Consider the following 24,214-nt stretch of genomic DNA (forward strand, 5'->3'; position numbering starts at 1 on the left):
CAAGCCAGCTGAGCCGCGGGGAGCGGGACAGGCGACTCAGCCCCTTCTGCCCGCCCCTACCGCAATGCCTGGGGCGCCCCAAGGCTCTTAGCACCCCAAATGCGTGCCCAGGAGCCCCCAGCCTCCCTCAGGGTTTGGAGAGGTGGGCTCCAGGCAGAGGCAGCGCCGGGGATCTGCCGTTCTCCCGCTCCTTGCCTCCCCGGGCAGCCGCGGCCGGCCCGGGGCGCTGCCGGAGGGATGCGGGCACAGGTGTCCCAGGGCAGGTGCAGCCAAGGCAGCAGCTCCGGGGGCTTGGCACGCTGCATCCCGGCCCCTGGGGACACGCGGGCCCCGAACGCGACGTGCGGGGGCTGCCGGGGACGTTGTGCTTCGCTAAGCCAAAGAAAACACTTCGGAGAAGCTTCCTTGGCTGGGGAAGCAGCTCGGCGAGCTGAACGCAGCTGGTGCAAGGTCCCGCGTCCTCCTCATCCCTCTCGTCCTCCCCATCGCATCCCGGGGGTCCCGGTCCGGCGTGGGCTCGGGCTCTGCCCGAGCTGGGGGGAGCGGGGCTGCCTTGGCGCTGCTCTGATCCCGCAGGCAAGAGCAGTCTCAGAGATCTGCCCCTTAGCTACTGATCGCTAATCAGCTCTTAATTAGCGCGGTGAGTGACGCAGGGATCACCGCCCACGAGCCCACGGGATGGATAAACACCGCGCGGCTTTTCCCAGCCCGTTCCCTGGCAGCTCAGCCGGGGCATCCCTGGGTACGCCGTGCCCACATAATGGATAAACACCGCGCTGCCTTTCCCAGCTCCTTCCCTGCCAGCCGAACCGGGGTACCCCGGGATACGCGGCTGCTCTGGGCACGGGCGGCAGCCGGGGGCCTGCCACGGGACCCCCCGGTGGGATGGGTCACCAGCACCGTGGCCAGGTGGTCATCGGACACCTCTGAGGTCGGAGTTCCAGCATTGCACCGCCTTTACTGGGCACATTCTCGGGGGCGCGAGTCACCCACGGGCTCCCTGTCCGTGTCCCCGCTCTGGTGGTCATCCTCAGGGCACCCCGCTGGCCGGGATGGGCAGGAGGAGGCCAAGGATGGTGTCGGACAGCCAGGCCGGGCAGTAGCTGAGGGGCAGGAGGATGAGCCGGGCATCCCAGCCGGCGGCGTAGCGGCTGCGGGGGCAGCGGGAGAGCAGCGCGTGTGTCATGGCATCGGTGACGTGCGACAGGCGGGAGCTGCTCAGGCGGCGCAGCAGGGTGGTGGTCTTGGCATCTGGGTGGACGCGAGGGGGTCAGCCCCATGGAGGTGAGGTCACCGGGGGTGACGGTGCCGTGTGGGGATGGACTCACATTTGTCCACGTAGTGGCGGCCGTAGGCTGCCTGGGCTTCTGCCGGGAGCCGCTCCCAGAGGCGAACGAAGCCCTCCACCAGCGGTGCGGGATCGGTAATTGCCGTCTGGAAGCCTCCAGGTTCGATGATGGAGACCTGCACCCCGAAGGGACGCAGCTCCCGCCTGGCCCGGAGTGGGAACATCAGCGGGAGCTGCTGCCCCGAGGAGGGCAGAGACGGGGGGAGCGAGGGGGAGCCCGTGATTCCCCCCAGGCATCTCCTCATGGGCACAGAGGAGCCTTGTCCTTGCCCCAGGGACCCCCTTGAATCCTGGGAACCTGGAATCCCCCTGAACCTCAGCACCTCGGGATCGCCCCAGACGCCGGAGCATTCCCAGATCCCGGGAGCGCCCCCGGACTCCAGAACCCCAGACCCTGAGACACCCCAGGACCCCGGGACCTCCCGGACTCCAGGACGCACCGGGACCCCGGGGCGTTCCCATTTCCCCCGCCCCAGGATCCCTCCAGTGCTCTGCTCCAGAGCTCCTTGAAACCCTTCCCCTGATTGCACAACCACGGCTCCAGCCCTGCCCACGCTCCCGCCCCGCGAGTGGCCGGGTCGGCGTTTCACAAGCTCTCTGGGGAAGACGCAACGGGGAAGAGCAGCATGAAACCCTGTGTGAGGACAGCGGGGCAGCGCCGGGGCTGCTGGACGAGCACGGCAGAGCTCCGGGGGCTGCCACAGCCGTACCTGAGGCTGTCGGAGAAGGCCTCCACACCGTACTTGGAGATGCAGTACCCGCCGCCGAAACAGGACATGCGGCCCATCACGCTGGCCACATTGACCACACGGCCCCGCGCCCGCCGCACCAGCGGCAGGAGGCTCAGCGTCACCTCCACGAGCCCCACCAGGTTGACATTCAGCACCTTGACAAAGTCCTCCTTGGTCAGCCACTCGTTCGGGGCGGTGGGGATGATGATCCCTGCATTGTTCACCAGTCCCCAGAGCCCTGGAGAGGGGACGGGATGAGCTGGGGCTGTTCCCCAGCCCACAGCCCCATGCCAGCCTTGCCTGTGTTGAGTGGGCGAGGTGGCAGGAGAGCTGGTGGGGTGACAATGGGGTGACAATAGGGGTGCCAACCCCATCCTACCTCGATCGCCCACACGCTCCCGGACCCAGGCGGTGACATCGGCGATGCTCTTGCTGGAGGTGACGTCCAGCAGGACGGTCTGGAGCCGGCTGGAGGTGGCCGCCCGCAGCTGCGTGGCCCCGGCCTCGCTCAGACAGGCGGCCAGCACCCGCAGCCCACGCGCGTCCAGCTGCCGCGCCAGCAGGTTCCCGAAGCCGCTGTCACATCCCGTGATCAGCACGTGCTTCTCCGAGAGCCGCGGCACCGTCTGCCGCTCCCGGTGCCAGCGCCGCAGCAGGAACAGCCCCAGCAGCACCGCCACCACGTACAGCCACATCCTCGGCACCGCACCGCCCGGTGACAGCCTGTGCCGGCCGTGCTCGGGCCACATTTATAGAGCCACGATTGCGGCAGCACCCGCGGCGAATTTCGTCCTCCTGGTTTGTAATTCCTGGCGCTGCCTTGCGCCATTCCCTGTGCCTGGGGCTCTGCTGTGCCCTTAGCTGGTGTATCCCAATGCCCCACAGAGCTGGATTTGCTGGAACCCTCCAGGCACCATCAGCAGCACCAACCCTGGACTTTCCCCTCTCACCCAGCTTTGGTGGGGGACAGTGTCCCCAAATGTGGTGATGGAGCGGGACAGCTCCCACCAACCAGCTCTGCCAGGAGGAGGAGGAGGAGGAGGCAGAGGAGGACGATTCTATAAGAGGTTGCTTGGTCCTTTGCCCAGAGGGAAATCTGCTCAGGTTGGAACAGGTCTGACCTGTACTTGTGTGTGTTAATGCCGCGGGTGCCCGTTTGGGCAAGTCCCCCGGCAACTTGGCAGGGGCTGGACCCTGAACGGAGCAGGTGCTCAGGGGAACAGCCAGAGCCTCCAGGAGCCCCCACAGCACAGCCTCGGTGCCACAGCCGGAGAGTGACACCACGCTCTGCCAGGAGGGGACAGGGGGTCTTTATTCAGGAACAAACCCTTCTGTGAGCAGGGGACAGAGGGTGAGACGTACACGCAGTTACAAATTCAGGGACCTTGGCACGGCCTCGGCTGCGGCCAATTTTGGATGCCACCGTGCATCACTGGATCCCGCTCTGCACTGCCCGGTCCTGGCTGCCCACTGCGTCCCCGCCTTAGGCTTTCCCAACGGACTTGGGGTAGAACAAGGTGAACAGGGCATCGGTGAGGGCTGAGGGCAGGTAGCTGAGGGGGATGTAGAGCAGCTTGGCGTCCCAGCCGGCAGAGTAGCGGGTGCGGGGGTGGAGGCTGGTCAGCGCGTGCTCCATGCAGTTCGTGACCAGCGACAGGTCGGAGTTGTAGCCCTTCTGCATCACCTTGAGCATTGCCACAACTGCAGAGGCAGAAAACTCCACTGAGAGCCTGCAGCTGGGCAGAGCCAAGGGGCTCCATGGGGTGTCGGGGCAGTGGCACCCCCATGGGACCCCCGTGGCCCTGGGGATGTGCCTTGTGTCAGGAGAGAAAGAGCATCGCTCAGCCTTTGGGAGAGGTACTTACGCTGCCTCAAGTAATCCTCCCCGTAACTGGCTTTGATTTCCTCTGGAAGCTTCTGCCAGGTGGAAATAAAATTCTTTTCCAGGTTCTCAGTGTTGGTGATCATTGTTTTGAAGTAGCCTGGCTCGATCACACAGACCTTCACCCCAAAGCTGCTCATCTCAAGCCTGGAAGGGATTGAGTCCCGTGGGCCATGGGAGCAGCACCAGAGTGTGTCCATGCCTGCATCTCCCACGGGATGCAGCCTCATGCCAGAGGCGTGGAGCGGAGCCCGACCACACCAGCGGACCCTGTGCCAGCCTGGCACGTGGCTGAGACAGTGTGTCAGCAAATATTTGCCACATCTGGGTGGGTTGGGGACAAAGCAAAGCTCGGGACAGCAGGGCCATGTCCTGCAGGATCTTGGACAGGAGCAATGTCCACAGGGGAGGCTCCATGGCAGTAGAGGAACCGTTCACACTTCAGCACCAGATATGAGTTCGACCTGTGCTCAGCCACGGTTGCGCGAGGATGGGGGTGGACAGCTATGCCAGACAAAGTCTGGAAAAACAAATTGGGAAAGCAGGATGGTGCCTGTTGGGTCAGAATTACCTGAGGCTGTCGGAGAAGGCCTCCACACCGTACTTGGAGATGCAGTACCCGCCACCGAAACAGGACACGCGGCCCATCACGCTGGCCACATTGACCACACGGCCCCGCGCCCGCCGCACCAGCGGCAGGAGGCTCAGCGTCACCTCCACGAGCCCCACCAGATTGACATTCAGCACCTTGACAAAGTCCTCCTTGGTCAGCCACTCGTTCGGGGCCGTGGGGAGGATGATCCCTGCGTTGTTCACCAGCCCCCAGAGCCCTGGAGAGGGGACGGGATGAGCTGGGGCTGTTCCCCAGCCCACAGCCCCATGCCAGCCTTGCCTGTGTTGAGTGGGCGAGGTGGCAGGAGAGCTGGTGGGGTGACAGTGGGGTGACACTAGGGGTGCCAACCCCATCCTACCTCGATCGCCCACACGCTCCCGGACCCAGGCGGTGACATCGGCGATGCTCTTGCTGGAGGTGACGTCCAGCAGGACGGTCTGGAGCCGGCTGGAGGTGGCCGCCCGCAGCTGCGTGGCCCCGGCCTCGCTCAGACAGGCGGCCAGCACCCGCAGCCCACGCGCGTCCAGCTGCCGCGCCAGCAGGTTCCCGAAGCCGCTGTCACATCCCGTGATCAGCACGTGCTTCTCCGAGAGCCGCGGCACCGTCTGCCGCTCCCGGTGCCAGCGCCGCAGCAGGAACAGCCCCAGCAGCACCGCCACCACGTACAGCCACATCCTCGGCACCGCACCGCCCGGTGACAGCCTGTGCCGGCCGTGCTCAGGCCACATTTATAGAGCCACGATTGCGGCAGCACCCGCGGCGAATTTCGTCCTCCTGGTTTGTAATTCCTGGCGCTGCCTTGCACCATTCCCTGTGCCTGCTGTGCCCTTAGCTGGTGTATCCCAATGCCCCACAGAGCTGGATTTGCTGGAACCCTCCAGGCACCGTCAGCAGCACCAACCCTGGACTTTCCCCTCTCACCCAGCTTTGGTGGGGGACAGTGTCCCCAAATGTGGTGATGGAGTGGGACAGCTCCCACCAACCAGCTCTGCCAGGAGGAGGAGGAGGCAGAGGAGGACGATTCTATAAGAGGTTGCTTGGTCCTTTGCCCAGAGGGAAATCTGCTCAGGTTGGAACAGGTCTGACCTGTACTTGTGTGTGTTAATACCGCGGGTGCCCGTTTGGGCAAGTCCCCCGGCAACTTGGCAGGGGCTGGACCCTGAACGGAGCAGGTGCTCAGGGGAACAGCCAGAGCCTCCAGGAGCCCCCACAGCACAGCCTCGGTGCCACAGCCGGAGAGTGACACCACGCTCTGCCAGGAGGGGACAGGGGGTCTTTATTCAGGAACAAACCCTTCTGTGAGCAGGGGACAGAGGGTGAGACGTACACGCAGTTACAAATTCAGGGACCTTGGCACGGCCTCGGCTGCGGCCAATTTTGGATGCCACCGTGCATCACTGGATCCCGCTCTGCACTGCCCGGTCCTGGCGGCCCACTGCATCCCCGCCTTAGGCTTTCCCAACGCATTTGGGGCAGAACAAGGCAAACAGGGCATCGGTGAGGGCTGAGGGCAGGTAGCTGAGGGGGATGTAGAGCAGCTTGGCGTCCCAGCCGGCAGAGTAGCGGGTGCGGGGGTGGAGGCTGGTCAGCGCGTGCTCCATGCAGTTCGTGACCAGCGACAGGTCGGAGTTGTAGCCCTTCTGCATCACCTTGAGCATTGCCACAACTGCGGAGGCAGAAAACTCCACTGAGAGCCTGCAGCTGGGCAGAGCCAAGTGGCTCCATGGGGTGTTGGGGCAGTGGCACACCCATGGGACCCCCGTGGCCCTGGGGATGTGCCTTGTGTCAGGAGAGAAATCGCTCAGCCTTTGGGAGAGGTACTTACGCTGCCTCAAGTAATCCTCCCCGTAACTGGCTTTGATTTCCTCTGGAAGCTTCTGCCAGGTGGAAATAAAATTCTTTTCCAGATTCTCAGTGTTGGTGATCATTGTTTTGAAGTAGCCTGGCTCGATCACACAGACCTTCACCCCAAAGCTGCTCATCTCAAGCCTGGAAGGGATTGAGTCCCGTGGGCCATGGGAGCAGCACCAGAGTGTGTCCATGCCTGCATCTCCCACGGGATGCAGCCTCATGCCAGAGGCGTGGAGCAGAGCCCGACCACACCAGCAGACCCTGTGCCAGCCTGGCATGTGGCTGAGACAGTGTGTCAGCAAATATTTGCCACATCTGGGTGGGTTGGGGACAAAGCAAAGCTCGGGACAGCAGGGCCATGTCCTGCAGGATCTTGGACAGGAGCAATGTCCACAGGGGAGGCTCCATGGCAGTAGAGGAACCGTTCACACTTCAGCACCAGATATGAGTTCGACCTGTGCTCAGCCACGGTTGCGCGAGGATGGGGGTGGACAGCTATGCCAGACAAAGTCTGGAAAAACAAATTGGGAAAGCAGGATGGTGCCTGTTGGGTCAGAATTACCTGAGGCTGTCAGAGAAGGCCTCCACACCATACTTGGAGATGCAGTACCCGCCACCGAAGAAGGACACGCGGCCCATCACGCTGGCCACATTGACCACGCGGCCCCGCGCCCGCCGCACCAGCGGCAGGAGGCTCAGCGTCACCTCCACGAGCCCCACCAAGTTGACATTCAGCACCTTGACAAAGTCCTCCTTGGTCAGCCACTCGTTCGGGGCCGTGGGGATGGCGATCCCTGCGTTGTTCACCAGTCCCCAGAGCCCTGGAGAGGGGATGGGATGAACAGTGGAGTGGGGTGACAGTGGGGTGACAATAGGGGTGCCAACCCCATCCTACCTCGATCGCCCACACGCTCCCGGACCCAGGCGGTGACATCGGCGATGCTCTTGCTGGAGGTGACGTCCAGCAGGACGGTCTGGAGCCGGCTGGAGGTGGCCGCCCGCAGCTGCGTGGCCCCGGCCTCGCTCAGACAGGCGGCCAGCACCCGCAGCCCACGCGCGTCCAGCTGCCGCGCCAGCAGGTTCCCGAAGCCGCTGTCACATCCCGTGATCAGCACGTGCTTCTCCGAGAGCCGCGGCACCGTCTGCCGCTCCCGGTGCCAGCGCCGCAGCAGGAACAGCCCCAGCAGCACCGCCACCACGTACAGCCACATCCTCGGCAGCGGCACCGCACCAGGATGGGGACTGGGAAGCGACTCGGGAGCGGCTTGTCCCGACCTTGGCCCTGCCCGCTGGCCGCTGTTAATAATTAATGAGCGGATCCACCGGGGCAACGATCGCGGAGGTGCCGCGGGGCCTCCCGGCACTACCGCGATGCGGGATGGGCTCCTCCCCGTCCTCTTACGGGGCTCGTCCCGGTGCTGCCGCCTGGAGCCCGCCGGGCTGCGGGCAGTGCCTCGGGATGTGTCCCGGGGTTCGCTCCGGGCGTTCTTGCGGGGAAGAGTTAACGGGAGCGGGGCAGCGCCCGGGGCTTCCCGCACCGCTGCGCTGCCGCCCCGGGAAGCCCCCGGACCCCGGAACATCCCCGCGCCCTCCCGCCCCCGGAGCCCCCCGAATCACGGGACTACCCCGGGACCCTCCCGGACTCTGGGACCACCCCGAAACCCCCCCGGACCTCAGCACCCCAGAGCCCACCGGACCCCGAGTCAACTCTGGACACCCCGTCCCGGGACCCCCTTGGACCCCGGGGCACTCCCGGACCCGCACGCCCCCGGACCTCTCCGGATCCCGCGACACTCCCGGACACTGGGACATCCCGGGACATCCCGGGACCTCAGCGCCCCGGCACCCACCCGCCCGGGGACCCCTCGGATCCCGGGACATCCCCGGACCTCAGCATCCCGGCACCCTCCCGGATCCGGGTACCTCCCCGAATCCCGGTACCCCTCGGACCTCAGCGCTCCAGGACCACCCCCAGACCCCCCCCAGATCCCGGGACCCCCCGGGCCCCAGGGCATCCCCTCCCCTCCATCCCGGGACGGCTCCGATGCTTTACCCCCCTGCCACTCCCCCGGTGTGCACGTCCCCGGTCCCGGTGTCTACCGGCGGCCCGGGGCCGGACTACATCTCCCGGCGGCCCCCGGGCCCGGCGCCGCCGCTTCCCGCCGCCTCCCGCCGCTCCGCTCCCGCCATGGCGCGGTTCGAGCCGGCGGCGCTGCCCGAGCTGCTCCCGGTCTTCTACCGGCGGCTCTTCCCGCACGGCCCCTACGGCCGCTGGCTCAGCTACGGCGGCGGTGAGCGGGGGGAGAACCGGTACCGAGCCGGGGGGCACCGGTATCAGGCGGGAGGCGTCGATACGGGGCGGGGGGCGCCGTCGGGGATGCGGTACCGGGCGGTGGGCAGCCGTACCGGGCCGGGGGTATGGCCGGAGACACCGTGGGAGGGGCGAGGGGGTACCATGGGGGACACCGATACCGGGCGGGGGGCACCGATATCAGACGGGAGCACCGCGATCCCCGGTCCCAGAGCACGTTAGGGGGCCCGGGGGCAGGCGGGGCGTGGATGCACCGACCGGGACACCGGGGGAGCAGGGAAAGGGAGGCCTGGGGGTGACTGCGATGGGGGATTCAGGACGGCATTGACCTTCCCGTGTCCCTCCAGTGAAGAACTACTTCCAGCTGCGGGAATTCTCCTTCACCCTGCGGGATGATGTGTACCTGCGCTTCCAGTCCTTCGGCAGCCCCCAGGAGCTGGAGCGGGAGCTGCAGAAGATCAACCCCTACAAAATCGACATCGGGGCCGTCTATTCCCACCGGGTGAGTCCCGGGCACCGTGACCGGGGGTCTGCAGGGGTCCCTGGCCACGCTGAGCCCGTCCTGTCCCTCCTGCAGCCCAACCAGCACAACACGGTGCACCTGGGAGCCTTCCAGCCGCAGGAGAAGGAGCTGGTCTTTGACATCGACATGACGGATTACGATGATGTCCGGACCTGCTGCAGGTTCCCAGGAGGGCTCTGGGCTGCGAGGGGGCTCGAGGGTGTGGGGTGGCCGCCTGACCCCCCCTCGCTCTGTCCCCAGCTTGGCTGATATCTGCTCCAAGTGCTGGACGCTGATGACCATCGCTGTCCGCATCATCGACCGCGCGCTCGTGGGTGAGGGGCTTGGGGACACCTGTGGGCCCTGACTGTGCATGTCCAGACCACGCTCGGCCCCACAGCGATGCCCAGACCCCAAAGAGGGGCCGGGCCATGCTCTCACCGAGCTGGGGCACATGCTGGTGCCCGGCAGGTTTGTGGCACCGTCAGCTTTGGGTGGTCACCACAGCCTGTCCCGATGCGACCCCCAAGCCCATCTGTGCCCCCCAAACCCATCTGTGCTCCCCGCAGAGGACCTGGGCGTGCAGCATCGCCTGTGGGTGTACTCTGGCCGGAGGGGTGTCCACTGCTGGGTGTGCGACGATGCAGTGAGGAAATGGTCCCCGGCACTGCGGGCGGCTGCTGTGGAGTACCTGAGCCTGGTGAAGGTGGGTGCACGGGGGGCCAGAAACCCCCTGCTCACTCCTGACCCTAGTGAAGGTGGGTTTATAGGGGCCTGGGCACCTCCTGACCCTGCTGAAGGTGCGTTTATGGGGGTCTGGGCACTCCCTGCCCACGCCTGACCCTGGTGAAGGTGGGTGCACATGGGTCTGGGCACCCCTTTACCCTACTGAAGTTGGGTTTAGGGGGGCCAAACACCCCCACAGCCCACCCCCACAGCCTGACCACCGCTGTCCCCCAGGGCGGAGCGGACACTGTGAAGAAGGTGAACCTCTCCCACCCCGTCCACCCCTTCATCAGGTGGGTGGGGACCCCCTCAGCCCATCCCTGCAGGCACCGGCGGGCGCTGAGCCCATCCCGCTCCCCGCAGGCGCTCGGTTGGCGTGGTGGAGAAATACTTTGAGGAGTATGCACTGCTGGGGCAGGACATCCTGGGCAGCCCGGAGCGCTGGGACAAGGTGCTGGCCCTCATCCCGGAGGATATCCTTCCTCGTGCTGTGCTGTGCTGGATCTGGACAGGCTGGATGGATGGGCCGAGTCCAACAGCATAAAGTTTAAGAATTTCAAGTTCCAGGTCCTGCACTTTGGCCACAACAACCCCTGCAGCGCTACAGGCTGGGGACAGAGTGGCTGGACAGCGGCCAGGCAGAGAGGAACCTGGGGGCACTGATGGACAGCAGGCTGGACATGAGCCAGCAGTGAGCCCAGGTGGCCAAGAAGGCCAGTGGCTCCTGGCCTGGATCAGGAATAGTGTGGCCAGCAGGACCAGGGAAGTCCTTCTTGCCCTGTACTCGGCACTGGTGAGGCCACACCTCGAGTGCTGTGCCCAGTTCTGGGCCCCTCAGTTCAGGAAGGACGTGGAGACGCTCGAACGTGTCCAGAGGAGGGTGACAGGGCTGGTGAGGGGCTGGGAACACAAGCCCTGTGAGGAGCGACTGAGGGAGCTGGGGCTGTTTAGCCTGGGGAAAAGGAGGCTCAGGGGAGGCCTCTTCACTCTCTACAACTCCCTGAAAGGTGGCTGTAGCCAGGGGAGGGTCGGGCTCTGCTCCCAGGCAACCACTGACAGAACGAGAGGACACAGCCTTGAGCTGCGCCAGGGGAAGTTCAGGTTGGACGTCAGGAAAAAATTCCTCACTGGAAGAGTGATTGGGCACTGGAATCGTCTGCCCAGGGAGGGGTGGAGTCACCGTCCCTGGACGTGTTTGAGAAAAGCCTGGATGTGGCACTCGGTGCCGTGGTTTAGTTGATGAGGAGGTGTTAGGTTAGGGCATAGGTTGGACTTGATGCTCTCAAAGGTCTTTTCCAACCTAGTTCATTCTGTGACTGTCTGTGGTGTGGGAGGGAGGGCCCACACAGGGTTGACACGGGGTTAAAACGGGGTTAACGGGGTCGGAGGAGTCTGGGATGAGCCTTAACCCCCCCAGCACAGTACCGGGAGCCGCTGCAGGCGGAGTTCCCCAAGAAGAAGGACTCGGTGCAGCGCTGGGAGCTGCTGCGGGGCCGCGTGGAGCGGACGCGGGCGAGCGGCCGGGGGGTGGCCCTGGGGCCGTGCTACGCCGACTGGGAGGTCATGCTCCAGTTCTGCTTCCCCCGCCTCGACATCAACGTCAGCAAAGGCCTCGGGCACCTCCTCAAGAGCCCCTTCAGCGTCCACCCCAAAACAGGTGGGTGTGGGGCGGCCTGGGGACCGCAGGGCTGGGCGGCCGCGGTGACCCCGCTCTGTCGCAGGACGCGTTTCGGTGCCGCTGGACCTGCAGAGACTGGACCAGTTTGACCCATTTGCCGTCCCCACCATCACGTACGTGAGCTGGCAGCACCATGGGGGGGGGGTCTCAGTGGTGCCAGAGCCCTCCCAGCACATCCCATTTCTCTGGCAGCTCCCTGTGCCATGAGCTGGACACGGCCGGCAGCGACGGGGAGCAGGAGGATGTCGGGGAGACGGAGCCGAAACGCCGTGCGAGGGGTGAGCTGGGATGGAGTTTGGGGGTCAAGGATGGGGTTTTGGGGGTCAGGGTTGGGGTTTGGGGGTCAGGGTTGGAGTTTGGGGGACAGGGTTGGAGTTTGGGGGACAGGGTTTGGAGGTCAGGGTTGGGGTTTGGGGGACGGGGTTTGGAAGTCAGGGTTGGAATTTGGGGGACAGGGTTTGGGGGTCAGGGTTGGGGTTTGGGGGACGGGGTTTGGAGGTCAGGGCTGGGGTTTGGGGGTCAGGGTTGGAGTTTGGGCGTGGGTTTTGGAGGTCAGGGTTGGAGTTTGGGGGACGGGGTTTGGAGGTCAGGGTTGCGGTTTGGGGGTCAGGATTGGAGTTTGGGGGACAGGGTTTGGAGGTGAAGGTTGGGGTTTGGGGGTCAGGACTAGGGTTTGGGGGTCAGGGTTGGAGTTTAGGGGACGGGGTTTGGAGGTCAGGGTTGGGGTTTGGGGGTCAGGGTTGGAGTTTGGGGGACGGGGTTTGGAGGTCAGTGTTGGGCTTTGGGGGTCCCCAGCACCCCCTCCCGCCTCTGCCCACTCCCCAAATCCTCCAGACTACAAGAAGACGAGCCTGGCCCCTTATGTGAGGGTCTTTGAGCAGTTTGTGGAGGGAATGGAAAGCGCCCGGCGGGGAGAGCGGATCCGTCGGAGCGGTGAGTGCCGGGGGGGGGGGTGCCCAAAAGGGACCCCAAATGGGACCTTCTGACTCTGCTAATGGATTGAGGGGTCTCCCGTTGGATTTGAGGGTCTGCTCTGTTGGATTTGGGGGCCTCCCATTGGATTTGGGGTCTGTCCCATTGGATTTGGGGCGAGGGTGGGTGACAGAGCAGGACACAAGGAGGGAGCTGAGTGATGGCTGTTGCTGTGACAGCTTTCCTTTGTCTGGAAAAAACTTCCCATTTCTCCTCAGACCTGCAAGGAGATTTCTGAGGCCTCGACGCTGAGGGACCCACTGCCAGCGTCACATCTTGTCATGGTCACCTCTGCCTTTGTCACCTCCGCTGGCCTGGGGGTCCCGGTGCCGTGGAGCAGCCGAATCACACACGGGCTCCCTGCCCCTTCCCCAGTTTTTGTACCTTTTGCACTGTTTTCTACGCAAAGACCATTAAATGTTTCTGGTCACCCGTGTGCTGTATGCCGAGGCGGGTGGGGGTCCCTGCAAGGAGGGGAGGAGCCGGGGGGTCCCTGCTCTGCAGTGTGGGGTCGCTGCCCCCAGTCCCCTGTACCCCTGCCCTGACCCCCTAATCCTGCCTGGACCCCTCACCCCTGCCTGGACCCCTGCCCTGACCCCCTAATCCTGCCTGGACCCCTCACCCTTGCCTGGACCCCTGCCCTGACCCCCTAACCCTGCCTGGACCCCTCACCCCTGCCTGGACCCCTGCCCTGACCCCCTAATTCTGCCTGGACCCCTCACCCCTGCCTAGACCCCTGCCCGGACCCCCTAATTCTGCCCGGACCCCTCACCCTTTCCCAGACCCCTGCCCGGACCCCCTAACCCTGCCTGGACCCCTCACCCTTGCCTAGACCCCTGCCTTCAGAGTCCCTGCCGGCCCCAGGAATCCCTGCCCCACGCTGAAACCAGGCCCCACATTCACAGCATCTCATCCCTCACCCGGAGGGCTCCTCGCCGCGTTCCCACGGGGGTCCCACCCCACCCCGGGGGACCCCAACCCCCATCCCGGGGGGCTCCCCACACCCACGGTGGGGCCCGAACAGAGTCCGGAACTCCGGAGTGCGGCCGTGGCGGCCGGGCCGGACCGTGTTGCCGGGCTCTCCCCCTGCCCCGGAAGTCCCGCGCTCCCGGAAGTCGCGCTGCCCTCTCGGTCTCTTTCCGCCGCCATCTTGGGCCCCGCTCCCCGCACAGTGAGTCCCGCGCCGCCATCCGCCGCCATCCACCGCCATCCGCCGCTTAGGGCTCTGCTTGCCGCTTGTGGAACGGGCGGGAGGCCGGGAGGACCCGGTTGAGGCCATCGATGGGGTGGCGGGCGCGCCGGGCAGGGTAGAGGGGGCGGCCCCGCGTACCGGCGGGGGGGGGGGGAGGAGGCGGCCTAGGCCCCGGACCGGGCTCGGGCTCCGGCTCTGCCCGTGCCGTGCGGCCGAGTTGTCTCGGTAGATTCTCCCGGTAGTGGGAGGCGCGTGGTGTTCCGAGTGGGGTGGGAAGGACGAGTTACCGGTGGTCGCCCGTGGGCTGTCCCGGAGCTCCGGCGAGCCCGGGCCTGTCGGTTTCTCCCTTCCCGTAGAAATGCCCGGCGAAGCCACAGAAACCGTCCCGGCCACGGAGCAGGAGCTGCCGCAGCCGCAGGCGGAGACAGGTGAGGCCGGGAGCTGCTCCGGGGCGGTTTTGGGGGTGATTCCCGGGATCTCCCCGCGTGGCGGGGTCTGCGGGAGGAGGGGGGGGGAGCTGCAGCTCCCCGGGGAGGGTGGGGCGGGGGTCGCCCGGTGGGCGAGGAGCCGGTGGCGGCAGGGGTTGTGTGACCCCGGCTCGAGTGTTGTCATCTCCGCCGCGGGCGTTTTGGGGTGTCCATTCTACCCCGGGGGTTTTGGGGTGTCCATTCTACCCCGGGGGTTTTGGGGTGTCCATTCCATCCCGGGGGTTTTGGGGTGTCCGTTCCATGGTGTCTCGGTGTCCTCGTGCTGTGGCCAAAACAGATCGGGCCGGTTCTGTGGTTTCCCACCCAAAACACGCGGGTTATCCCACAGGGAACGTGACTGGAGTCATGGGAGCAGGGGCCCCTCGTGTCCCAAAATCCCGGAGACGAGGACGGGGATGGGTCGGCTCCGCTCGGAGCCTGGATTGGGTGATCCCCGGTGCCAGGTGGGAGTGGGAGGGAAGCGGCCGTGGCCAGCTCGGGGTATTGGAATTGGGGGCCTGTCCCGTTGGATTTGGGGGTCTTTCCTGCTGGATTCGGTGGTCTCCCATTGGATTTTGGGTCTGCTCCTTGATTGGGTGTTGTCACCTGATCTGAGGGGGCCGCTCAGGGCACGAGGGTGAACAGGGCACGAGGGTGAACAGGGCTCTCCTGTTGGATTTGGGGGTCTTTAGGTGGATTTGGTGATCTAACCTGTTGGATTTGAGAGTGTGTCCCTTTGGATTTGGGGGTTTCTTGTTGAATTTTGGGGGTCTGCCCTGTTGGATTTGGGAGTCTCTCTCTCTCTCTGGATTTGGTTGCTGTCCCCTTGGATCTGGGACCACGAGGGTTGGTGACAGAGAGGGACACGAGGAGGGAGCTGAGTGATGGCTGGTGCTGTGACAGCTGCGTCGATGATTCCCAGGGAACTGCTGAGCTCCTTATCCCTCCCTGCGTAGCTGGAATTCCTGGCTGGGGCCCCCTCCCTGGGATGGCTCTTCTGTCCCTCTCAACTGACAGCTCCCAAAATTCTGCTGCTCTCAAGGCTCTGATGGTGTTGTGGGAATCCTCAGGCAGCTCCTTGGACATTGTTCCGTGGACATTTGCTGGTCCCTGGAAGAACCCTGGAGATGGGGCTGGTGCTCGCTGATCTGGAGGTTCAGCTCTGGGCAGGCTCTGTCGCCCAGGTGGTTTGAGCATCCCTTAAAAATTCCATGGGTTTGGGGAATCCTTTGGCTTGGCGATGTTAGAGAAGGGGGTCGTGGAAAGGTGGGGCTGTGAGGGGAGAAGCGACAAGTGGGAATGATTGTGGGAATGATTGCGTTTATCAGGAATGTGCTCAGACGGGGCCGGTGGAGCTGGCGAAGGAGCAGGGAGAGCAGGCAGGGATGAAGCGTTGTTCGGAGAGCGTGGCTCTGCACAGCCTGTTCTGTGACGGGCCCGGGCCCAGCGCAGCCCTTGGCAGGACTTGTTGCTCCTTTCAGAGGCACCAGGACATTCCCTGGAGCAGGAAGTGCCCTGGCACCTGCTGGCACTGATGTCCAGCTCCAGGCCTTCCCATCCTTTCCACGGCCCTGTGCTTTGGAGCAGTTTGGGGTAAAACGGGGCATTAGAAGCATTTTTCAGGCCCCTGTTCCTGGGGCAGGGAAGGGGATGTCATTCCCTGCATTCCATGCACGTGTCGCTGCCCTGGGTGGCAGCGAGAGCAGGACATGAGTGTGACCCTGATCCCAGGGTGGGACAGGGACACAGCACCTGGCAGGGCCACCTGGCCTGGAGCTGGGAGGGACAAGATCCATGGGATGGGGCTGGCTTTGGGCTCCAGAGTTCCCGGTGCCGTGACGCGCTGCCAAAGGGCGGCACCGTGGCTGGGCCGGTTCTGCCCTCCCAGCCGGCAGCGGCACCGGTTACACCAGTTGGACCAGCACTGCCCTCCCCAGCTCTCCTGGGCTCTTCCCTCAGTGGTGCCCTTGGATCTCCAGTGGGTGCTGGGAATGACGTTGGGAATGTCAGGGCTCTGTTCAGGCTCTCTCGGAGCTGGAAGCTGAGTGCTCCCATGGCCTCGTCCCTAAACAGTGCCCCTTGATTGCTGGTTGGCGTTAGGAATTTCATTGGGAATGTCAGGGCTCTCTCCAGGCTCTCAGCTCTGGCTCAGGAGCTGGAAGCTGAGCCCTCTCATGGCCTGTTGCCTGAGCGGTGCCCTTGGATCACCAGCTGGCATTGGGAATGCTGTTGGGAATGGCCAGGCTCTCTCCAGCTTCCCTTGGAGCTGGAAGCCAAGTGCTCCCGGTCAGTGGGACTTGCCCTAATAAACTGTTGTTCTCCCCGTTCAGCTCCAGCTGCCCCCGTTCCTGCTCCCATCCCTGCTCCAGGTACTCGGGACCCTCCTGTAACCCCTCGTGTGCCGCATTAACCAGCGTGTGCCATTATGGGGGTTGCAGTTCCATTAACCCTAACAGCTTCCAGGGAACTGGGGGGCACCGGGGGGCCTGGCACCACCACCCCCATGTCCTTGTGCCCTCAGGGCAGCTGCCCACGTCACCCACAGCTGGAGGGAGGGGGCTTCCAGAGCGCTCCAGGAGTAATTCCACATGCCAGTGGGTGATATTTGACTTTCCCTTCCTCTTTTTGGGTGGGTCTTTGTTCCCCCCTGCTCCCAACAGCTCAGGGGGTGACCCCAGGCTCGGGAGCAGCCCTGGGGGTCCTGCCAGACCTCTGGGACTCCACAGAGGTTGTGACAGTCCCTTTGGTAGGGCAGAGCCGGTGGCAGAGCTGGGTCCCTGCATCCCTGGGGCTTCCTGGTGGTTCAGGGAGTGCCTCCTGCCACTCCAGGGTTCTCGGGAAAATCGGTGCTGGGTTCTAGAAGGGGATGAACGTTCCGGTCCGTGCTGACCCTGGCAGCCCAGGCGGTGCCTGCTGGGCCAGCAGCCAGGCACAGAGGCCAGAGGACAGCCAGGGCTGGCCGCCTGCCCCCTCCCTCTCTCTCCCTCCCTCCCTCCCTCCCTCCCTCCCTCCTCTCATGGCTCACTCTGTTTCTCTCCTTTAGCTGTTCTTCATGCTGCTCATTCCCCACCTCTGACTCCATCTCCATCCGCCCAGGCTCTCCCGGTGCAGCCGCCCAGCGCTGCCACGGCTCTGCCGGGCCCCCCGGGCCCCGTGTCCCCCCCCGTGGTCCCAGCTGCGGCCATCCCCGTGTTCTCCGTGCCCCCCCAGCCCCCTGCCCTGGCTCTGCCGGGCCCAGTCACCGCTGCCCCTCCTCCAGCTCCGCATTCCCCAGTGGCTTTTGCAGCCCCAGGATCTCCAGGGCCTGCCCCCGTTAGCCCAGTGTCTCCAGGACTCCCGGCTCCAGTGTCACCTGGCCTGGCTGCTGCTTCTGCTGCAGTGACAGTGGCTCCCCTCGCCCCCCCAGTGAGCCCCAGTTCTCTCCCAGCTGCTCTCACCTCTCCCATGAAAGCTGCTCCCACTGCTGCCTCTGTGGGAGCTGCACCCCTGGCCCCGCTCCCCGCTTGTGGAGCGGCCCCAGCTCCTCTCCCTGCCGCTGGAGCAGCCCCAGCCCCTTTCCCTGCCTCTGGAACAGCCCCATCCCCTCTCCTACCTCCCCCATCCCGTCCCCTTCTGGCATCTCCCCCACCAGTGTCTCCCAGTTTGCTGCCTGCTCCCACCATGGCAGTGTGTCCCCAGAGCCCGGGATCACCCCCACTTCCCACAGTCCCAGTGTCTCCTGGAATTCCTGCTTCCACGCCACTGGCTTCTGTTCCAGCCTCTCCCCAAGCCCCAGCTCCAACCCAGTGCCCGGCCCTGGTCGGTGCCATCTCTCCACCCATCTTCCTAGCTGCCCCCAAAGCTCCCTTGTCACCCCCTATCCCTCTGCTGCCAGCTGGGATGTCCCCTGGGCATCCTGCTGCTGCCCCACCGGGCCCAGCCCCTGGTGCCCCAGTCTCACCACTGGTCCCAGTTGCTCCTTCTGTTGCCAAGGCCTGTCCCGTGGGCCCTGTCCCGGTGGTCCCAGCTGTGGGACACCCAGTCCCTCCCTCAGTGGCCAGGACCTCTCCTGGGAGTCCGGCCCCTCAGGCAGCGCCTGTAGCTGCGGCAGCTCCCGTGGCTCCTGCCCTGTCCACGCCTGCTCTGGGAGCTGCCGTCTCTGTCCCAGGGCCTCCAGCGAGTCCCATGCTCCCTGCAGCAGCTCCTGTGCCTGCTGTCCCCTCTGCCAGCTGCCCCCCTGTCACACCGGCCATGGCAGCTCCTGCCATTCCTCCTGTAGCCAAACCAGCTTCTGGGAGCCCGGTCACTGCCCCAGCTGCTCCCTCTGTCCCTGTCACACCAGCAGTGGCAGCTCTGGCCACCCCTCCTGTAGCCAAACCAGCTCCTGGGAGCCCGGTCACTGCCCCAGCTGCCCCCTCTGTCCCTGTCACATCAGCAGTGGCAGCTCTGGCCACCCCTCCTGTAGCCAAACCAGCTCCTGGGAGCCCGGTCACTGCCCCAGCTGCCCCCTCTGTCCCTGTCACACCAGCAGTGGCAGCTCTGGCCACCCCTCCTGTAGCCAAACCAGCTCCTGGGAGCCCAGTCACTGCCCCAGCTGCCCCCTCTGTCCCTGTCACACCAGCAGTGGCAGCTCTGGCCACCCCTCCTGTAGCCAAACCAGCTCCTGGGAGCCCGGTCACTGCCCCAGCTGCTCCCTCTGTCCCTGTCACACCAGCAGTGGCAGCTCTGGCCACCCCTCCTGTAGCCAAACCAGCTTCTGGGAGCCCGGTCATTGCCCCAGCTGCTCCCTCTGTCCCTGTTACGCTGGCCATGGCAGCTCCAGCCACCCCTCCTGTTGCCAAAACACCTCCCCTGAGCCCAGTCACTGCCCCAGCTGTCCCCTCTGTCCCTGTCACATCGCCTGTGGCACCTCTGGCCACCCCTCCTGTGGCTAAAACATCTCCTGCTGCCCCTGTCACACCAGCCATGGCAGCTCCACCCTCCCCAGCTGTCCCTCCCGCAGCCAAAGATGCTCCCCAGGGCCCTATTGCTGCCCCAGCTGCCACTCCAACTCCTCCCAGCCCAGCTCCAGCCACCCCACCTGCAGCCAAAGCTGCTCCCAAGAGCCCTGTTGCTGCTCCCCCATCCCCTGCCACCCCAGCCCCTGCCACCCCAGCTCCTGCACCTCCACCAGCTGCTCCCCCAGCAGCCAAAACACCCCCAAAGAGCCCTGCCAAAGCCACCCCAGCTCCAGCCATCCCCACTGAGGACAAGGCACCTCCAAAGAGCCCTGCCAAAGCCACTCCAGCTCCAGCCATCCCCACTGAGGACAAGGCACCTCCAAAGAGCCCTGTCAAAGCCACTCCAGCTCCAGCCATCCCCACTGAGGACAAGGCACCCCCAAAGAGCCCTGTCAAAGCCACTCCAGCTCCAGCCATCCCCACTGAGGACAAGGCACCTCCAAAGAGCCCTGTCAAAGCCACCCCAGCTCCAGCTTCCCCCGGAGAAGCCAAGAAGTCTCCCAAGGGCAGCCCTGTCACTGCCCCATCTGTTCCTGTGGCTCCAGCGCCGTTGGCTCCAGCTGCTCCTGCTGAGGCCAAGGCACCCCCAAAGAGTCCTGTCAAAGCCACCCCAGCTCCAGCTTCCCCTGCTGAGGCCAAGGCACCCCCAAAGAGTCCTGTCAAAGCCACCCCAGCTCCAGCCACCCCTGCTGCAGTCAAAGCACCCCCAGAAAGCCCCGTTACAGCCACCCCAGCTCCAGCTGCCCCCCCTGCAGCCAAGGCACCCCCAAAGAGCCCTGTCAAAGCCACCCCAACCCCTGCAGCTCCAGCCACCCCTGCTGAGGCCAAAACACCCCCAAAGAGCCCTGTCAAAGCCACCCCAGCTCCAGTGGCCCCTGCTGAGGCCAAGGCACCCCCAAAGAGCCCTGTCAAAGCCACCCCATCTCCAGCCACCCCTGCTGAGGCCAAAACACCTCCAGCTCCTGCCCAGGCACCTCCCAAGAGCCCTGTTACAGCCACCCCAGCTCCAGCTGCTCCCCCAGCAGCCAAAACACCCCCAAAGAGCCCTGCCAAAACCACCCCAGCTCCATCCACCCCTGCTGCTGCCAAAGCACCCCCAAAGAGTCCTGCCAAAGCCACCCCAGCTCCAGTGGCCCCTGCTGAGGCCAAAACACCCCCAAAGAGCCCTGCCAAAGCCACCCCAGCTCCAGTGACCCCTGCTGAGGCCAAAACACCCTCAAAGAGCCCTGTCAAAGCCACCCCAGCTCCAGCCACCCCTGCTGAGGCCAAAACACCCCCAAAGAGCCCTGTCAAAGCCACCCCATCTCCAGCCACCCCTGCTGAGGCCAAAACGCCCTCAAAAAGCCCTGCTGAGGCCAAGGCATCTCCTAAGAGCCCTGTCAAGGCCGCTCCAACTCCTGCAGCTCCAGCCCCAGCTCCTGCTGCAGCCACGGGTGTTCCTGGTGCCCCTCCGAAGCCCCCAACCCCTACAAAAGCTGATGCCGGCCGTCCCGGCTCTGCCCCGAGCGCTCCCCCTGCCAAGAAGCAGCAGCCCCTCCCCAATAACAAGGTGGCCAAGCCGGCCGCTCGCCCCCCCCAGCCCAAGCCCCCCTCGAAGGCCCCGCTCGGCGCTGACGACGAGGACCTGCCGCCTCTGCTCCCCCCCGAGCCGCCCGTGCTGCTGGAGCTCTCTCCCCCCGCGGGGGTCCCGGCCCCCCCGGCGCCGCAGCCCGTCCTCAAGAATGACAAGGGTATTTGCGGCCGCGGTTTGCCGTGTGCATGGAGTGTCACTGGCTGCCCACGGGATACTAACCCCGCCCGGGGCCCCGGCGTGTCGGGGTAGACCGAGCCGAGCAGCCGGTGAGCCGGGGCACGGGGAGGGACGGGGGTCAGCACGGTCCCGGTGGTCACTAACGCGTGTCCTCGGGCACGGAGCACGGTGTGGTTTGTGGCATGGGCACTGCGAGCTGAGCTGGCTTCACACGGAGGCTCGGGAGGAGCTGCCACGGGCCTGTCCCTGCTGTGTGTGGTGTCCGCGTGGTGTCCCTGTGTCCGGCCAGCGGCGGAAGGGGGGCCGTGGGCAGTGCTGGTGCCAAACTGGGCTGTCCCCACGCTCTGCCTGAAGTGTTGGGAACCCCGGGCACACCCTGACACCTGCAGAGAGCTTTGCCAGGGCTCCTGTGTGCCGTGGGCACAGAGGCCCTTCCCAGAGCAGGAAGCAGGACTGAATCCAGGTAATGGCTGCACGGGAGCATCGCGGTCACCTCCAGGTGACCTCTGGCCTCTGGGGCTGGGGACACCCGGCTCTGCTTCGGTCACTGGCGTGGTCAGTGCTATGGGTCAGAGACTGGTGGTGGCACTGCAGCTGGTGGCCCTCTGGGCACCCAGAGGTGCTATTCCCAGGAGGGGGGTTCCAGGTTATCCCAGATCACTCCTGCCCCAGATGTGCAGCAGCCCCGAGGGCTCAGTGAGTGGGGTCTCGGTGCCGTGTCTCAGCTCTGGGTTTGAGGGGTGTCAAGAGGGGCCCTGTCACACCGGGCTGCTGCCACCTCAGCACCCCGGGAGTGCCACCCACCTCCTCCTTGAGCTGGTGCCATAGGCTGGAACTGCCTCAGGAGACTCATTCCGGAGCCTCCGGGCACCTGTGGGGCTCTGGCACCTGGCTCCCACCTTGGGGAGAGGCCGGGAATCCATTCCTGCCACCCTGCTGATGGCATTTGGAGTGCAGGGAATGCTCCTTCCACCACCTAACTGGGCTGACTGGTGACTGACTGCACTGGGAACCAGCAACAAAGGCTGCATCCCCTGGACCTACCTGAGGCAGGAGGAGTGAGGGATGTGTCTCTCTGCAGGGTCTGGCACAGAGTCCGACAGCGATGAATCCGTACCAGAGCTCGAAGAGCAGGACTCCACACAGGCCACGACACAGCAGGCACAGGTAGGGCAGGTGGCACACGCCATCCACGGTGGATCAGAGTCCCTGCCAGGGACTGTCACCCCAGGATTGTCACGGATCCCTCTGGTTTTCCCTCCCTGCAGCTCGCAGCAGCAGCCGAAATAGATGAAGAACCCGTCAGCAAAGCAAAACAGAGCCGGAGCGAGAAGAAAGCTCGGAAGGTGAGGCTTCACCTGTCCCTGGTGAACAGCCCCGGGGCTCAGAGTCACGCTGGGGATCTCACCAGTCCTGGGGTTGGAGCGTTCCTTCCAGCTGACCACCTGGGAGTGCTGCTCCGTGGCAGTAAATGCACGTTTCCATGTGTATCCATGCAGCAAATGTTGGATCTGGGACTCTGGAGAGAGGAGTGGGCACATCTGGGCGGGCTCCAGAGCTCTTCTGTCCCTCACTGACCTTTCACTCGTGTTTTTCAGGCAATGTCCAAGCTGGGCCTTCGCCAGGTGACAGGAGTCACCAGAGTCACCATCCGGAAATCCAAGAACATCCTCTTTGTCATCACAAAGCCAGATGTGTACAAGAGCCCGGCGTCAGACACCTACATCGTCTTCGGCGAGGCCAAGGTGAGCCCACCCTGGAGCCAGCAGGAGCCTGTGCCAGGGTTCCTTTCTGTCACCTGTACACGTTTTGTGGCTCCTGCCCAGAGAATGTGCTGGCACTTCCCAGAACTGGCCTCACTGCTCCTTCCCTTCCCTCCTGCAGATCGAAGACTTGTCCCAGCAGGCTCAGCTGGCGGCTGCTGAAAAGTTCAAAGTGCAAGGAGAACCTGTTTCCAACATCCAGGAAAACACACAGACCCCCACCGTGCAGGAGGAGAGCGAGGAAGAGGAGGTGACGCCTTCCCCGGGCTCCTGTGGGGCTGTGGTTTGGGTTAATCCATGCATTCCTCTCCTTCATCCGTGTCTCTGCCAAAGGCAGAGCGCAGGGTCCTTCCCTGGGGGTGTGTGCAGTGCAGGCCTGGCCTCCTGGCTTCCAATCCAGGCAAGCCCAGCCCATGGCAGGCCCAGAGCTGGCACTAATCCTGGGCTCTGTTTCTCCCTCAGGTTGACGAAACCGGCGTGGAGGTGAAAGACATCGAGCTAGTGATGTCGCAGGCGAACGTGTCGCGGGCGAAGGCCGTGCGAGCCCTCAAGAACAACAGTAACGACATCGTAAACGCGATAATGGTGAGTGGTGGGGAGTAGCAGGTTTGGGGGGGCTCCTGGGGGCAGCTGCTGGCTCCAGGCTGGCTCCTGACTCCTGTTCTCCCCACAGGAGCTGACGATGTAGCCGCCGGAGGGAGGAGCCTTTTTTGGTGTTTCAGAGAAGAGTAAAATACAACTAAATTTAAAATTTGTACTATTTCTATCGGTTAATAAAGTTGTGGCTTATTGTTGGTGAAACTGCTGCTCTGTGGTGCTTTGCTGCCTGCCCTTCCCTGGAAATCGTGGCCCCAGGGTGGAGCCTTCCTCCCAGGAAGATCCCGGCGCTGATACCCCGTCCTGGAACACCACCTGCCCGTTCCCTCCTTTCCTTCCTGTCCCAGAGCCTGGCTGGACACGAGCCCGGGTCAGCGCTGTGCTGGGCTCAGTCGGCTGCAGGGCCACCCCTTCATCCCCTCAGGGTTCCCCTCAGGGGGGCTGCTCACTTCCCTGCAGCAGGCAGGAACTGGGAATCATGGATGAGGGAAAAAGGCTGTAGATGTAGGCTGTGGACTCCAGGAAAGCCTGTTGGACAGGGTGCACTCCTTGGGGTTAAAACGTGGCTGGTGGCTGGGCCCACAGGGTGGTGGGGAATGGGGCTGTGTCCAGGTGGTGGCCATGTCAGGGACAGCCCTGTGTGATGTCTTTATCCATGATCTGGGTGAGGGGATTGAGGGCGCCTTGGTTTGTGGATGACACCGGCTTGGGTGGGATATTGATCTGCTGGAAGGGAGGAGGCTCTGCAGAGGGATCTGGACAGGATGGATCCATGGGCTGAGGCCAGTGGGTCAACAAGGCACCAACCACGTGGAATGCTCCAGCTTGGGGGAAGAGGTGCTGGGAAGCTGG

The 24,214-nt window shown here is 64.5% G+C and overlaps 6 protein-coding genes across 6 annotated transcripts; 3 read left to right on the top strand and 3 right to left on the bottom strand.

The window, feature by feature from the left end:
- Nucleotides 1–1,009: 1,009 nt before the first annotated feature.
- On the bottom strand, nucleotides 1,010–2,889 carry LOC138099939 (retinol dehydrogenase 16-like). Its single transcript, XM_068997558.1, has 4 exons — nucleotides 2,459–2,889; nucleotides 2,059–2,317; nucleotides 1,329–1,492; nucleotides 1,010–1,251 (listed from the first exon to the last, which is right to left on the bottom strand). The coding sequence occupies exons 1-4, from the start codon at nucleotides 2,826–2,828 to the stop codon at nucleotides 1,031–1,033; spliced, it is 1,014 nt and encodes a 337-aa protein (XP_068853659.1). The 5' UTR covers nucleotides 2,829–2,889; the 3' UTR covers nucleotides 1,010–1,030.
- A 481-nt stretch (nucleotides 2,890–3,370) lies between these two features.
- LOC138099938 (retinol dehydrogenase 16-like) lies at nucleotides 3,371–5,275 on the bottom strand. The gene is made up of 4 exons (XM_068997556.1): nucleotides 4,933–5,275; nucleotides 4,533–4,791; nucleotides 3,945–4,108; nucleotides 3,371–3,780 (listed from the first exon to the last, which is right to left on the bottom strand). The coding sequence occupies exons 1-4, from the start codon at nucleotides 5,246–5,248 to the stop codon at nucleotides 3,563–3,565; spliced, it is 957 nt and encodes a 318-aa protein (XP_068853657.1). The 5' UTR covers nucleotides 5,249–5,275; the 3' UTR covers nucleotides 3,371–3,562.
- A 552-nt stretch (nucleotides 5,276–5,827) lies between these two features.
- On the bottom strand, nucleotides 5,828–8,020 carry LOC138099937 (retinol dehydrogenase 16-like). Its single transcript, XM_068997555.1, has 4 exons — nucleotides 7,321–8,020; nucleotides 6,988–7,246; nucleotides 6,400–6,563; nucleotides 5,828–6,240 (listed from the first exon to the last, which is right to left on the bottom strand). Exons 1-4 carry the CDS (start codon nucleotides 8,003–8,005, stop codon nucleotides 6,023–6,025), a joined length of 1,326 nt encoding a protein of 441 aa, XP_068853656.1. The 5' UTR covers nucleotides 8,006–8,020; the 3' UTR covers nucleotides 5,828–6,022.
- Nucleotides 8,021–8,590: 570 nt separating this feature from the next.
- On the top strand, nucleotides 8,591–13,048 carry PRIM1 (DNA primase subunit 1). Its single transcript, XM_068997726.1, has 12 exons — nucleotides 8,591–8,716; nucleotides 9,084–9,238; nucleotides 9,314–9,420; nucleotides 9,500–9,573; nucleotides 9,808–9,944; nucleotides 10,199–10,257; nucleotides 10,328–10,437; nucleotides 11,385–11,621; nucleotides 11,686–11,755; nucleotides 11,835–11,920; nucleotides 12,477–12,575; nucleotides 12,833–13,048. The coding sequence occupies exons 1-12, from the start codon at nucleotides 8,614–8,616 to the stop codon at nucleotides 12,850–12,852; spliced, it is 1,257 nt and encodes a 418-aa protein (XP_068853827.1). The 5' UTR covers nucleotides 8,591–8,613; the 3' UTR covers nucleotides 12,853–13,048.
- Nucleotides 13,049–13,742: 694 nt separating this feature from the next.
- Nucleotides 13,743–23,566, top strand: LOC138099962 (nascent polypeptide-associated complex subunit alpha). The gene is made up of 8 exons (XM_068997591.1): nucleotides 13,743–13,785; nucleotides 14,163–14,234; nucleotides 22,084–22,169; nucleotides 22,271–22,348; nucleotides 22,601–22,747; nucleotides 22,887–23,015; nucleotides 23,228–23,350; nucleotides 23,439–23,566. The coding sequence occupies exons 2-8, from the start codon at nucleotides 14,165–14,167 to the stop codon at nucleotides 23,451–23,453; spliced, it is 648 nt and encodes a 215-aa protein (XP_068853692.1). The 5' UTR covers nucleotides 13,743–13,785; nucleotides 14,163–14,164; the 3' UTR covers nucleotides 23,454–23,566.
- NACA (nascent polypeptide associated complex subunit alpha) lies at nucleotides 14,398–22,077 on the top strand. Its single transcript, XM_068997590.1, has 2 exons — nucleotides 14,398–16,642; nucleotides 17,317–22,077. The coding sequence occupies exon 2, from the start codon at nucleotides 17,718–17,720 to the stop codon at nucleotides 21,072–21,074; it is 3,357 nt and encodes a 1,118-aa protein (XP_068853691.1). The 5' UTR covers nucleotides 14,398–16,642; nucleotides 17,317–17,717; the 3' UTR covers nucleotides 21,075–22,077.
- Nucleotides 23,567–24,214: the final 648 nt, after the last annotated feature.

Source organism: Aphelocoma coerulescens, chromosome 29 (assembly GCF_041296385.1).
Source record: "Aphelocoma coerulescens isolate FSJ_1873_10779 chromosome 29, UR_Acoe_1.0, whole genome shotgun sequence".
NCBI lineage: Eukaryota > Metazoa > Chordata > Aves > Passeriformes > Corvidae > Aphelocoma > Aphelocoma coerulescens.

Coding starts and splice junctions, on each gene's coding strand:
- LOC138099939 (XM_068997558.1), bottom strand. CDS start 2,828: ATGTGGCCCGAGCACGGCCGGCACAGGCTGTCACCGGGCGGTGCGGTG. Junction 2,318..2,458: donor GGAGCGTGTGGGCGATCGAG/GTAGGATGGGGT, acceptor TCCCCTCTCCAG/GGCTCTGGGGACTGGTGAAC. Junction 1,252..1,328: donor CCGCCACTACGTGGACAAAT/GTGAGTCCATCC, acceptor GCGTCCACCCAG/ATGCCAAGACCACCACCCTG.
- LOC138099938 (XM_068997556.1), bottom strand. CDS start 5,248: ATGTGGCTGTACGTGGTGGCGGTGCTGCTGGGGCTGTTCCTGCTGCGG. Junction 4,792..4,932: donor GGAGCGTGTGGGCGATCGAG/GTAGGATGGGGT, acceptor TCCCCTCTCCAG/GGCTCTGGGGGCTGGTGAAC. Junction 4,109..4,532: donor GCCTTCTCCGACAGCCTCAG/GTAATTCTGACC, acceptor AATCCCTTCCAG/GCTTGAGATGAGCAGCTTTG.
- LOC138099937 (XM_068997555.1), bottom strand. CDS start 8,005: ATGTTCCGGGGTCCGGGGGCTTCCCGGGGCGGCAGCGCAGCGGTGCGG. Junction 7,247..7,320: donor GGAGCGTGTGGGCGATCGAG/GTAGGATGGGGT, acceptor TCCCCTCTCCAG/GGCTCTGGGGACTGGTGAAC. Junction 6,564..6,987: donor GCCTTCTCTGACAGCCTCAG/GTAATTCTGACC, acceptor AATCCCTTCCAG/GCTTGAGATGAGCAGCTTTG.
- PRIM1 (XM_068997726.1), top strand. CDS start 8,614: ATGGCGCGGTTCGAGCCGGCGGCGCTGCCCGAGCTGCTCCCGGTCTTC. Junction 9,945..10,198: donor AGTACCTGAGCCTGGTGAAG/GTGGGTGCACGG, acceptor GCTGTCCCCCAG/GGCGGAGCGGACACTGTGAA. Junction 11,921..12,476: donor GCCGAAACGCCGTGCGAGGG/GTGAGCTGGGAT, acceptor CAAATCCTCCAG/ACTACAAGAAGACGAGCCTG.
- LOC138099962 (XM_068997591.1), top strand. CDS start 14,165: ATGCCCGGCGAAGCCACAGAAACCGTCCCGGCCACGGAGCAGGAGCTG. Junction 22,349..22,600: donor GCGAGAAGAAAGCTCGGAAG/GTGAGGCTTCAC, acceptor CGTGTTTTTCAG/GCAATGTCCAAGCTGGGCCT. Junction 23,016..23,227: donor AGGAGAGCGAGGAAGAGGAG/GTGACGCCTTCC, acceptor TTTCTCCCTCAG/GTTGACGAAACCGGCGTGGA.
- NACA (XM_068997590.1), top strand. CDS start 17,718: ATGAAAGCTGCTCCCACTGCTGCCTCTGTGGGAGCTGCACCCCTGGCC.